At 37.9% G+C, this 13,447-nt stretch overlaps 1 protein-coding gene across 1 annotated transcript in view; it reads right to left on the reverse strand.

The window, feature by feature from the left end:
• Positions 1-5,702: 5,702 nt before the first annotated feature.
• Positions 5,703-13,447, reverse strand: part of CA8 (carbonic anhydrase 8) — a 61,759-nt gene continuing 54,014 nt past the window's right edge. The window contains exons 8-9 of the mRNA XM_048508486.1: positions 12,709-12,869; positions 5,703-8,826 (exon numbers count right to left, since the gene is read on the reverse strand). Of these exons, the coding sequence (XP_048364443.1) occupies positions 12,735-12,869 (135 nt within the window). The 3' untranslated portion in view covers positions 5,703-8,826; positions 12,709-12,734. The remainder of the gene's footprint in view (positions 8,827-12,708; positions 12,870-13,447) is intronic.

Raw genomic sequence — 13,447 nt, forward strand, 5'->3', positions numbered from 1 at the left:
GCTAACTTTTATAATCAGCCCACAAGGATATTTTGGTAATCACTGATTTGTGTTGCAGATGTTTATTTTGCTGGATATGTGTTTGTATTTCCATTGTCATCAGCGTCACTGATAAGATCCTTAAATGCCTAAGATTTTTATGTTTTGCATGCATGTTAATGTGAATTTTTTGGGTGACAATTTAACTGATTATGACTGCCATAACTGTGGGATATCAGATACCACAACTCCTGGTCTGTGCCTGACTAGGTCCTCTCACTATAGAACATTCTAGAAGTTCCTAATTATTTTATCATAAGTATTCTATGTACTGATCTCTACTATCCTTTGTGTATCTAACTTAAGAAACAGTCCCAAGTCAGTTCACTCACCGTCCCAATGTCATACTGCTCCACATGCAGGAGTACCATATTATCCACCCTGGTGCCATTCTGACACACAGAGACCATTCAGCCTTTGTGTATGCTGTGCATGCACACAGTTGCTGTAGGGCAAGTACTGGATCATTCCCTTAAAAATTCTTGTTCTGTAATTAGATTCTCCTTTTCTGCAGTGTCAATATTACTGCCTTTATCTTCCTTTAAGTCCAAATAATGAACCTTAGTGAGTAACTGATAAACATTGGTAACTGATAAACATGGGCTCGGTGTGTGTAATGGCTTCAAACTTCAATAGAAGTAATGAGGCAGAATTATTAACACATCATTGCCCACCCATCCTGAAATGGAGACACCACATCAACAGCCAGTTCAACCATGACAAAAATCACCCTTTACCCAACGATCTTTTAGGGTGCTCACCAAATATATTTATGCAGAACTACATTTACAGCTCTCATGGAGTTAATAATGAAACAATGAGTAAAAGAACCCTGTAATTGTATTACAGTAAAAATTATTAAAAGCAGGTTAGAATTGTCTGTCATCACGCTGGATGTTGACTTCCTACTATCAAATGAAGATCACATTCACTGGACTGACCTCTGAACCTACTACTAATTATTTCACCCATAATACATTACAAATACTTTGTTTAACGGACTTCTGAAAAACACAGAACTAGGTTCTACAAAATACTTCAAGAACCATTTAACCAAACAGAACATCAATTAGTGAGTGTGCAAGTTCCATATCGCAATACACTTACAGAAACTGAAACACTGCTGTTACATGACAGCTTTTGGCAAAATCTATCTTGGGGAATGCACATACTTTCTCAGCTTCAATTAACACTAAACTAATTAACTAAACTCTCCTATATATTTGTGAACAGCATTTTCTTCTTTCTTAGCTGGTCCCAAGTGTGATGTAAGAGTGATTGAGTATCTAATTACTCTGTAATTGAATTTACACATTATACACTTTCACATTCAAGCTGAACTCTCAATCAGAAATCTAACTAAATGAAATTAAGCTATATTGGCATATGAACATCCATTGTATTAAAAATGTAAAATATAACTAACAGCAAATATGGGCATTTAATATTTTATTGTACTGGTACTCAAAATGAAGATGACACAGGCAAGTTGTGTTAATTAAAATGTTTATTCATGTATACAGAGATCTCCAATTTTTTAAAATAATTTTTAATTGATATTTTGGATTTTTACAGATTTGTGCTATACATCTTTATATTTCATCCTCCATTTCCTTTTACCCCCTTCCCCCCCCTCCCGTCCTCCCCCTTCTTCTTCTTTTCTTTAAATGTGCAGCAGCAGGTCCATTCTTTCTAGTCTTCTTTTCCAGTTTTCTTCTGTAATTCCAATTTTGTTTAACCAGTCTTTAAATTCAGTCCAGATCCATATCATATCCTTTTGTTTTTCTTGCCATTTTTGGTTACCTAATATTATGTCAAAATTTTCTAATTGTATTTGTTCCCATATATATTCCATCCATTTCTGTACTGTCCAAATTCTTTTGTCTTTCCACCCTAATGCTATTACTGCATGGGCTGCTCTGATCATAAATTTAAATAACGTTCTCTTTCTTTGTTCTATTATTGTATGTTCCAGTATACCTATAAATAATAGATCTATATTTATCTTTAATTTTACTTTCACATATTTTCCTATATACATTATAACATTTTCCCACAATTGTTTTACCTCTGGGCATTCTAAACACATATGGGTATAAATTGCATTTTTATCCCCACAGTGCCAACATTTCGGGCTGAATCCACTTATCATATATGCCAATTGTTTCGGTGTTCTGTACTCCAATTTTTTTGAGCCTGTGAGCACTGGAATTTTGAGGGTTGGTGCTCAGCAAAATGGCTACTATAAGAGGAAGACCCAAAACCAAAATGGCTTCCACAGGAGGTGGAGCCAAACCAAAATGGCCACTTCAGAAGACATAGTCAAACACTACTTTCCTCTTTGATTGCTAAAGAATGGCAGAAGGAGAATAAAAAGAAACAAAAGAAAGCCCAGTGGAAGGGGAGGAGAAGGAAAAGAAGGAAAATGGAAGGAACCACAATGGAACCACAAGGCCAAGAGGTTACCATTTATGCTGATCCTCCAGTGGCTGCTGCTGCTATTGCTGCTGTGAAAATCCCTTTTGTATTATTGAATCCCTTTTGTATTGTATTGTTGAAATCCCTTTTAGTTGAATGAAGCCAGATGATAACAAGCCATCTTAAAATGGCCACACCCATTTTCTTAAAAGCTTAGTGTGCACCAGGATGTTTGCTGGTGAGTGCCATGTCACCCATGGCCATCATGTTGGAGAACCCCAATATAGACTTTTGTGGTCTCTCTTTATAAATATGCATGTTATCATTTTTTAAAAAACCTTATCTATTTTAAGAAAAGATGTGGAGTATATCCTAGGTCTGAATTACACACTATATTTGCACACTATATTTGATAATAATGATCTGTGTGATCTCAAGATGGCCTGTCTGATCTTAAAAGGAGGACCCCTCAACTGTAGGCTTTACCTACCTCCATCATTCTTTATTAATTTCCTCCATCTACTGCAATATGAGAGAAAATAATTCCCAGAAACCCTGAGATGATTATGACATGGTGTGGAAACAAGTATTTCCCTAATTTCACTTTGGGTAAGAAAGAGTTGGAGCATTCTGGGAAATAGTTTCTAGAAAGCCTGATAATTAGACATTTTGGTAACTATAATTCCTAAAATGTACCAAGTAGAAGAAATGGGGGAATAAAATATCAGCAGAGTATAAAGCGGAGTCACTCTGGTAAGCTGAGAAGTCTTTAGTCTTCTTGCACTCACTGCAACCTTCTACCACTCTGGAAAAGAATACTGTCCACGCAAGATGTTCTTTCCATATGAAGGCTTTTACTTTAGCAGTTGCAAGGTTACACAAGTCTATTCTACACAAGACTATTGTACTATACAGAACTCTTCAGCAACCAGGCGCCTGTGTGTGTGTTTTTACACAACCTTGTTGTTTAATCTGTATTTATTGTTTTAATTGCTGCTGAATTTTAATGAGTTAGATTTTATGTTATATTGATTTACTGTTCTGGAAACAATTATGTTGTGAGCCGCCTCGAGCCCTTCGGGGATGAGGCGACCTATAAATAAATAAATAAATAAGTTCAACACACACAGAACTTAACTCAGACTCAATTCTATTTCAACTCAGCATATACAAATGCATACATCAGGGATACTTTTCCCCGCCCATGCAACAGCCTCTCATTGGTGTAGAATTACAGTTGAATTCACCAATCATATTAAAGGTCAATCTTTACTACTTTTTGCCCCTAGACTGACTGTCTCTGTTCTGTGGGTTTTGCGAACTTTCTGCTAACTTGAAATGATACTTTAGTGAACTTTTACTTTTTTATATATATATATATATATATATATATATATATATATATATATACTATATATATATATATATATATATATATATATATATATCAAGACATTAAAAAAATGGAAAGGTGACGTTGTAAAAATCTTACCTTCTCTCAAACTGTCTCCTGCTGCCACTGCCTTGCTGTCCATTAGCAGAGCAGATTACTTGGATAGGATATAAGAAAGGAAATGCGGGAAAATTCTTCTCTGGCTTGGACTTATCTCCTAGTCAAGAAAGGAATTCAGCAGCAAAAAAATCTCACAAGATGAATTACAAGTTAAAAGTTATATGAACTTTATTAGCATTATTAATCCATATTTTTCAAGCTATTTCCCTTGATCCTTCTATATTTTCTTCATTTACTTGGAATTTTCCTAGATATTGAGCCTGTTTATAATTCTTTCTGCCAAATGTGTTTGGTTCATAATATTGTTTTGCTAGTGTAGGTAATTTTATTATGAAGTCTGATTACTCGGTGCCAAACAAAGTATTACAAAGTTTATCAAATCTCCCAGTATTTCCTTCAACATAAAAATTTAGCTGGAGAGATTTGAATTAGGGCCATGCTGTTGCAAGTTCTCAATGGAAATCCCCCACCAGAGCTGCTATTAGCTGAAGAAGGGGAAAAAAGATATGAAGAAGAGTCTGGATTTATACCCCGCCTTTCTCTTCTGCAAGGAATCTCAAAATGCCTTACAAACTCCTTTCCCTCCCACTCCCTCTTGTGAGGTAGGTGGGGCTGTGAAGAACTGGACTAGTCTAAGGTCACATAGCAGGCTTCGTGCGCAGGAGTGGGCAAAGAAATCCAGTTCACCAGATAAGAGTCCACTGCTCATGTGGGGGAGTGGGGAATCAAATTTCGGTTCTCCAGATTAGAGTCCAGCACTCTTAACCACTACATCATGCTGTATCTCTCTTCACTGAGTAATGAAAAGAATATTAGAAGCAAGCAAGACCTTAAAAGCTAGTTAAATGTAAAAGGTGAAGGCAATACCGCTGTGCAAGCATCAAGTCATTACTGACTCATGGGGTGACGTCACATCACAACATTTACTGGGCAGACTATGTTTATGGAGTGGTTTGCCACTGCATTCCCCAGTCATCTACATTTTATCCTCAGCAAGCTGGGTACTTCTTTTACCAATCTCAGAAGGATGGAAGGCTGAGTCCATCTTGAGTCAGTTACCTGAAACCAACTTCCCAAGTCAGATCATGAACAGAGCTTTGACTGCAGTATTGTAGTTTCCACTCTGCATCATGGGGCTCCTTGAAAAAGAAGCTAGCTGCAGACCCAATAATCTTCGATCAGCTTTCCAATCAGCAGTTTGTATACCCTCAGTTCAAGGCTGTACATTGTATACTAATTCCAGCTAAAATATCTCAGCTCTTGGTTTCTTTCTCTGTGTATTTAAACTGCAAATGGATTCAAACGTTTTCTCTGCACTGCCCAGTCTAATGAGATTGCATTTCAGAACTGCAGATTGCCGAGGGCGGGACCACCCTTGGTCGGAATCCTTTGATCCAATAACCACACCACACTCTTGGGGTAAATTATTTGGCCATAGTCATCATTTATTATACAATCAGAAGCGTGAGGTGCAGCATGGGATTTCGATCTGCTCTGGGACCTTGCTGCAGAGCTCCAGCAGGCGGTCGGCCTCTTACTGGAGCTTCGCTCTGCTGTGGAGCATTGCTGGGCGGTCGGCCTCTTGCGAGAGCATCCCCCTGATGTAATGTTCAGCTGGACGGTCTGCCTCTTGCTGTAGCATTCTCTACCAGAGGGGGGGGCAACTCCCTAGCTCCCCTCCCCTGGCCCTTTCAGATCAATACCCATACGCAAAACCGAGATTGGCTATGACAAAGAAGCATGCATTAACAAAATCCAAAGCTCTATGGGAAGAGGGGGGCAGGCAAGTCGCTGGCCGGCCCAAGCACATGGCCGGCACAAAGGCTGGCCGGGACCTTTACGGGTTCAGGCTAGCCTCCTTTCCTGATGACATTGCGGGGTAAGCACTGCAACACCTGTCTGCCCTGCCATGGCATGGCTAACAGCTTACTTCCGCCCCATCAAGGCTGAAGCTGGGGACTTCTTGCTGCCCATCCCAAGCAGCAACTGTGGGTGTGCTGATTCACAGCCACTCTTTCTCAACTTTTAGGGAAACATCTTTTCAGTTCCCATTGATGAGACATTCTGCTTTGCTATTTCTTATTCTTAAAAAAGTAAAAAGGTTTATTGTGTCAAAAATAAATTCTAATGTGTACATTCCCTTTGTCATAGATACTAATTCCTGTGGTTGATTCCTGGTGCAGTTGTTCTTTGAATATTAAATGCTCACTTAGCTCTATGATTCTCCAAAAGCTTTTCAACGTCCAGGCTGTGTGGCTGTGGTCTGGTGTATCTTGTTCCTCATGTTTCACCTGCATCTGTGGCTGGTGTATCACAGTGAAAAGTCTATTTCACACTGTGTTTAGTGAGAAGGGAAAGTTTAGTGCGGTATACTGTCCATGTCCCAGGGTGGGGAACCAATCAGTAAGTGTTTGGGTGGAACTTGCTATGCAAAGTATATACTGAATATTTCTCTTTCAGAATGCCTGCTCAGTTTAGCATTCTGGATATTTTGATATTTCTGCTAATGATAGATGTGAATTGCATCTGTTTCTCCTAGTACCTTAATTTATGTTTGAATACAGACAAGCTGGACTTTATTATTAGCTTTTGCAATCCTTATATGAAGTGGGGAGGACAGCTAGACATCCTGGTAAACAGTAAGGCCAACCTCCTTTTTGAATACAAGATAAATTCAAATGGCTGGCATGAAAATAATTACCTAAACAGCTATGATAAAATGGGCAATTGTTCTTCCTTCACATTGGTTACTAGAAATCAATAGGAGTATTGCTTATGCTATTTAAAACAGAAAATGAAAAAGAATTTGTGAAAGCTCATTCCAGCATTCATAACACAGAAAAAAGAACAAAATTCCAAACTATTAGATTTCCAAACTAGTTTTCTAGTAGGAAATCTAGTAGTAGATTTCCTACTAGACTGCCCCTTATAGGCAGTTCGTCATTGTAGCCCAGAAAATTCACAAAGGCTTCCAGTAATCAGGATAGAATAGAAATGTTGCCTAGAAACGTCAAGAACAATAAACTTGACAAGATTGCAGAAATCAGCCTATTTAATATCTTATATAAAAGGCATATATTGCAATATATTTCATTGTTTAACAAAGCATATGAATTGCAAGCAGATACTACAAAATCATATCTTTACTAATAATGTGTAGGTTATGCTACTTACATTGCAACCTTAATAGTAAAGGGGACATAGTAAAAAGGAAAGACATGATATACGTACCTTAAAAATGGCTTGCTGCGCTCTCCATGGTCCATTCCATACAGCACAAAAAAGATGTCTGGGGGACATCTTAAAAAGAGGCATCTTAATTTTACTCCGCACACCCAAAATAAGACATCCTGGGGACATCTTTAAAAAAGCTGCCTCTCTTTTGTTTTCCAGACAGTACAGGCATCAAAGAAAGACAGAGGTTTTTTCCTGCCTGACCATTTAACTCTGCGATCAGTTTCACCCTCCGCTTGAATTCTCTCTCCCTCAATTTGCTGAAGGTTGTCCCAGGAAGTTTGCTCTGCAGCTGTATTTATAGCTATGCAGACAAACATACAAGAATCTTAGCAATTGAGAACTGCTGTACCACCCATTGAGAAGGATTGGGTAGACCTGCCCTTTGCAGACTGTCTTAGTTTTTCTTACTGCATTTTAAAACATTTTCAAAAGATGACACCTTGAGCAGAAATAAGGTGTTCTGAGGAAATCTTGGGGGAAAAGCTGTGCAGAGTTCCTCCTCAGGATGCCTCCCTCACCCCCATCCTCAGGACATTTTATTTGTGCTGTGCAGAATGGACCCCTCTTTCCTTCAGGTGTACTTATCAGCAAATCAAATACTGTTTGATTAATGTGCTTTGTCCCTAGCAAGGGACAATAGATAACTTTTTTAAATTTAACCAATTAGTCATTCATTTAACAGTTGGAAAAGAGGGAGGGAAATAAACTTTTTAAAGTGTTCAAAGTGTTCCTTGAGAGAGAAATGTATGGTGTCACAAGCCAGCAGCCAATCAATGCTGTGAAAACATTAATTTCCAGTGCAAATTAGTAGAACTAGTTTCCTGAACCTCAGGTTTGGACAATATTAGGCACATGTAAGAATAACATAATCCATGAGCTTTCAGAGCACAGCAACTCTTTGCATAAGGAGAACAAAATGAGGTTCATACCTTTCTTTACAGTTCATAAAGTATCAGCAGGAAATTCCTCAAATTCTCCCTCACCCACCCAAAAAAACAATTTTCAGTACAGAAAAACAAATTTGCAGATGACATGATCAACAAGTCACAGGATCCCTGTTCCAGTTGAAGTGAAGAACACACAGATATTGTGCAAAGCTGTGAGGTGTTGGCCTGGCACAGTGGAGGTCACTGGTAGCAGATGAAAAATCATAGACAATTGCCAATCCTCTGAATTAAGTAAGTAGAAAAATAGCAGGCACCAAGGAGATTGCAGAAGAAAGGATAATCCCAAAAGAGATTAGAACTCATTTGAGCTCTTATGTCCCAATGAAATCTTGAGAGCGGCCAAAGTTCTGCCTTTTAGTGAAAACTGAAAGGAACAATGTTTTGGATTGTATCTTAGCACTGTGAAACTAGTAAATGTCCTCAAATTATACCTTCTTCAAATTCAACCATTTCCTAGAGAAAAGTGAGCAGTCTTAGGTAGGCTGGTGTGTTAATTTAGAAAGAAGTTGAGATTCCTTGATAGAAGGCACTGCTCTTGGGATCAGAGTCCAGCATCAAATCCTGTTTCTTATACAGATATAGAGTGTTTCCCTTGCTTGGTTTCAGGCAGGTTCAAGGACAACATGATCTCCGGGGTAGGATCCTTTGGTTGAAGGTCACTATTAAAGGGATCTGAAGGATGAAGAATAAGAAAGAATCCATACATTATCCAATTAATGTACTAATCGGGGTCAATATATAATGGTAATAACTCTATTACACTCCATTTTCAGTACCTGCAGCTACATAAATTAAGGCAAAGTAGTTAAATGGTATTCTCCATAAAATATAGATAATTAGTACAATGGTGTGTAATTGAAAACATGGAAGATTCTATTACTACTAAAATCAGTTTTCTCAGCATGGAGTCTAGCCCATGGAGCCATTTGAGTCCTATGTGCTGCCTTGTTGATGACTGGATCTAGGTAGTCTCTAATGCGTAACTGTCTGTGCCAGTATTGGCACATTGAATACAATCTATAGTGGCTGAAGAATTCCTTTTAAGATGCAAAAATTGGCCATAAGATAGATTCACCTTAAGGTTAACTGGGGGGGGGGGGGACTGTAATGGAGTAATGAATTTCATCAGTAGATTTCTGGTAAGGGCTTTGGAATGAACATCTATATAGACTCAAATGTCTAAAAAAATTTAGACATTTGGACATAAAATTTAGTTATGTATATGTGTGTGTGTAAGAGATACAACATTCTCTCAGATTACATACAGTACAATTTAATACTGCTTTTCTGTTTGACTTGCCTCAACCAGGGCTTTTTTGGCCTTGTCTCCTGTCTGATGGAACACTCTGTCTGAGGAGACCAGGACCTGCATGACTTAACACAGTTCTATAAGGTCTATAAGGTAGAGCTGTTTCACCAAGCACATGGTTGAGACAGCTATGTTTAACCATCTGACCTTTCCCCGCACACCAACCAACTATCCAACAACTTATTAACATGTTTATGTCATCCTTGACTAACTGTTTTACATGCAGTCAAGATCCCCTCAGTGTGGCAACACTGTTTGCTGTGTTGACTGAACTTAATCGCCACTTGGAAATTATTTTATTAGATGTTTAAATATTTTTAACATTACTGTGTATATGGTTGTTGTATATCTCCTAAGTCCAAAAGAAGAGGGGAGGGATATTAAATTTCATAATTTTAAAAAAGTTTAAAAAGTGGGGAATCAAACTGAAACCAGAAGAATTTGAATTTCATTGTAAAATAACCATTTGAGGTCACTATGAAATTCCTATCATGAGATAAAAATCCAGCAGAAAATGTTTTCAGAAATGTTGATTAGCTTTTTGTGATCTGCATTCAACATGCAAAATAAGATGTCCTTCAACAAAATGCTGTGGACAAAATGCAAATCTATATGGGTTCAAACACCTAGCTTAGGGCCATGAGTGTTTCTTTTCTATTTCTTCTGAGTTATTCTTGTGTTTCTTATATACTAGGTGTGAATCATATGTCATGCAACTGGTGTAAAAATAACATTGTACCCAGTGTTAATTTTAACAGGAATAAATTGGGTTTGAGGTAAGAAATACTGATGTAAAAATCAAGACTTACAGGTTCATTTTTCACAAGGGAGAAACAGAGCTGAAATGTGGATATAAAAACTGAAATTTGATCTTTATGGAAAAATAGAATAGACAGAACCACATTCATAGCAGCCTTCCAGTGAATCCTAATCTATTACTTGTTCAGTTCTGAGCACTGAAATCACATCTTATTTCATGAATGATGCCTATGGTAATAAAATTGTTTCAAACAATTAGTTTTAAGCTGTCAAGTGTGCTGAAATAGCTTTCCATTTCAGATTGGTATGTTTTAGAGGTACCACTTCCATGCTTAACATTCAAAGTCATTACATCAAATAATTTCAATGCTGCACAATCTGAATTACTGGCAATGGCCTTAGGATATTATTCAGCCTCAGACAAATAAAACTGACACCTATATGTTTGTGTCTTCCCCCAAGTAATTTCTGTACAAAAATTGAAATGCATTTGAAATCATCCATTTCAAAAAAAAGAAAGCACTGACAATTTGTGACAGCAGCAAAGTGCAATGTAATTGAAATTCTAGTAGGGTGAAGGACATGTTGACAACAGAGGGGCAAAGAAGCAAACAACTCTTCAGATAAAGTGGCCAGTGCCTGCTTAATCTGGGCTATACTGCAGCCTTCAACATCGTGAGACACAGGACACATCTTTAATTACACACTGCAACACGGGATCCATTTTTAATGTTTTGGCATAAATGGGCATCCTTTTTTCTAGAAGCTAACCACAAGCAAAGAGAAATATAGGAAGAATTTTGGCAAATACCAGTTTATCCTGCATAAGTATGAAAATCTGTGTGTCTGTTTACATATGTAAAGTACCATCAAGTCACGGCCAATTTATGGCAACCCCAGCAAGAGGCTTTCAAGGCAATTAAGAAGCAGAGATGGTTTGTCATTGCCTTTCTCAGCAGAGTCCTCCTTGGAGGTATCCCTTCCAGGTACCAACCCCGCTTAGCTTCTGAGATCTGACAAGATTGGGCTATTCCATGCTGCCTTTCCTCCCATGAAAAGCTGTATTAGCTTGAATTCCAGTTTCCACACATTATGAAATATGTTGAACTCTATCCTCCTTTGCATTTGCTCTATGTTCCTGTCCCTTTCTCTTTAAATGAACCTATGCTAACAGAAAAGGCAGGCAACCTCACAGGCAACTCACTTAAGTTGGCTTACAGCACATTTTTGAATTGCAGCTCACAATTATAGGATTTAAAGGCTACTGCTACTAGTCTGTTATTCTTATGATAGTTACAGAACAGATGTAACTACTACTGTTATTCTTATGATAGTTACAGAACAGATATAACCTATTTCATGGAAGGAACTCAAGAAATTCCTACATTGCCTTATAGATCAATTTGTTCTGTTCAGGTGTTCTGGATATATTGATGGCTACAAATATCTTACCCAATGGAGCAATAATAGCTTCCTAGAGCTATTTGAAGTTGAGAAAATGGTATGGATGGAAAATCGAGGCTCTCTCTCCCTTCATGTCATAGTCCAAATAGGCCCACGCATGCTGGAAAAGCTCAACCTCCACAGGTGTTGAGCCAACCCAGGGAAGCCTAATGGGCACTTAGTTTAAAGTAAGGGTCTACTGGACTATGCTTTTAGATTCACAGGACACCCCAAAAGAGGCCAAATCACTTGTCATTAAGATGGCATTTCTTGAGGTTTACAAGGTGTTATAAACAGGGTGTTGGTCACTAGTAGTGTGCATTCAGCAAAGCCAACCCCCCCCCCCCCCCGGCAGTAGTATAAGTGAACTGAAAAACAAATCCCCAAAAATGTCAATTTTTCCAGCATTTTTGAGCTGCTTCACCCCCGCTGCCATTAAGAGGGCCCCTCTTCCCCACATTTACCTGCTGACTAGCACCTCCAAAGTCCATGTGAACTTTAGAGGCTGTAGTGTGTGCGTGCATGCCATGTGGCAGGGAAGTGCATGCATGGAAAACAGAAAGAAAGTTTTAAATACATGTTGATGATCTTTCTACATTGATTTATGGCCATGCAGGGAGGCTGATTTACAACTGGGTTCCTACTTTCCTGAACTTTCCTAATGATATAATTTGGTCTTATTCTGGCAGAGAGAGAGTTAAAAAGCAGAGTTCAGGACAAGGGAATTGTCAAGTCAGACCTCTTAACACCTGTAACCAGCATTAATAATTGTATTTATTAAATTAAGTATAAATTATATATTATTTGTTGAGCACTAACAGATCAGCACTTAATGTACTAGTTACACTCCCCAGTTATTCTTAGCTATATATTTCCAAAAAAAGTAATAAAATACTATGTCCCTATTTTGTTTTCTTCAAAAGGAAACTTTCACATATGGTATGTAAATATTTTACCAAATTTAGCAAAAATTTCTACTTTATACATCTTAATAATTTTTTCTACTTACCCAAATTTCTACTTACCCAAATTTTTCTACTTACCCAAATCTTTTCATTGTTCCTATCTACTACTGGAAGGCTGCCCTTATAACTCTGTCACTAAGAGGCTGTGTGGGCCGAAAGTTATCTCCTAGAATTCCATCGCACCCTTCTAGGAGTTCTGCCCCTTTAACATGTGACCTCAGTCTTCGAAATTCTTCTATCTAACAAAACAAGTAACAATCATTACGTATACCTCAATAGCGGCATCAAATGGAGTAAGTCTAACCAGGTCTATTCAAAAGTAAGTCCCATGTTATTAAAAAAAGTACTCTTAGGATTGCAACCATAGGACTGAACACCATCTAAATTCCATGCATGAAAGCACAGCTCTCAAAACAGCACCAAATGACCCCACAAATGCTGTTCTGGGTTGACAAAAGTCTCCCAGGAGTACCATAAGGGGGAGTCAGAGACCTGTCACAGAAAGGTGTGTATCTGGATCTTTCAACAGGATTCAGCTATAATAAGGAAAAGCATTTTCAACTTTTGAATATCTTATTTGGTATTTACCGGTATTTACTCTATAATCCACTATTCCATTCAGAGTTTTAAAAAAAGATACAGCAATTAAAGGCAAGAAATACAACAGTCATGAAAAGAAATGGGTCAGAGTTGTTTAAACTGTAAATCCCTCATCTTAAATTCCAAAGCATCTAGTTTAAAATCTGAAATACAAAATGCTACACAAAAATCATATAACAACAACAAAAACTCCTAATTCAATCAATACTCGCTACAC

This window comes from Sphaerodactylus townsendi, linkage group LG09, assembly GCF_021028975.2.
Source record: "Sphaerodactylus townsendi isolate TG3544 linkage group LG09, MPM_Stown_v2.3, whole genome shotgun sequence".
NCBI lineage: Eukaryota > Metazoa > Chordata > Lepidosauria > Squamata > Sphaerodactylidae > Sphaerodactylus > Sphaerodactylus townsendi.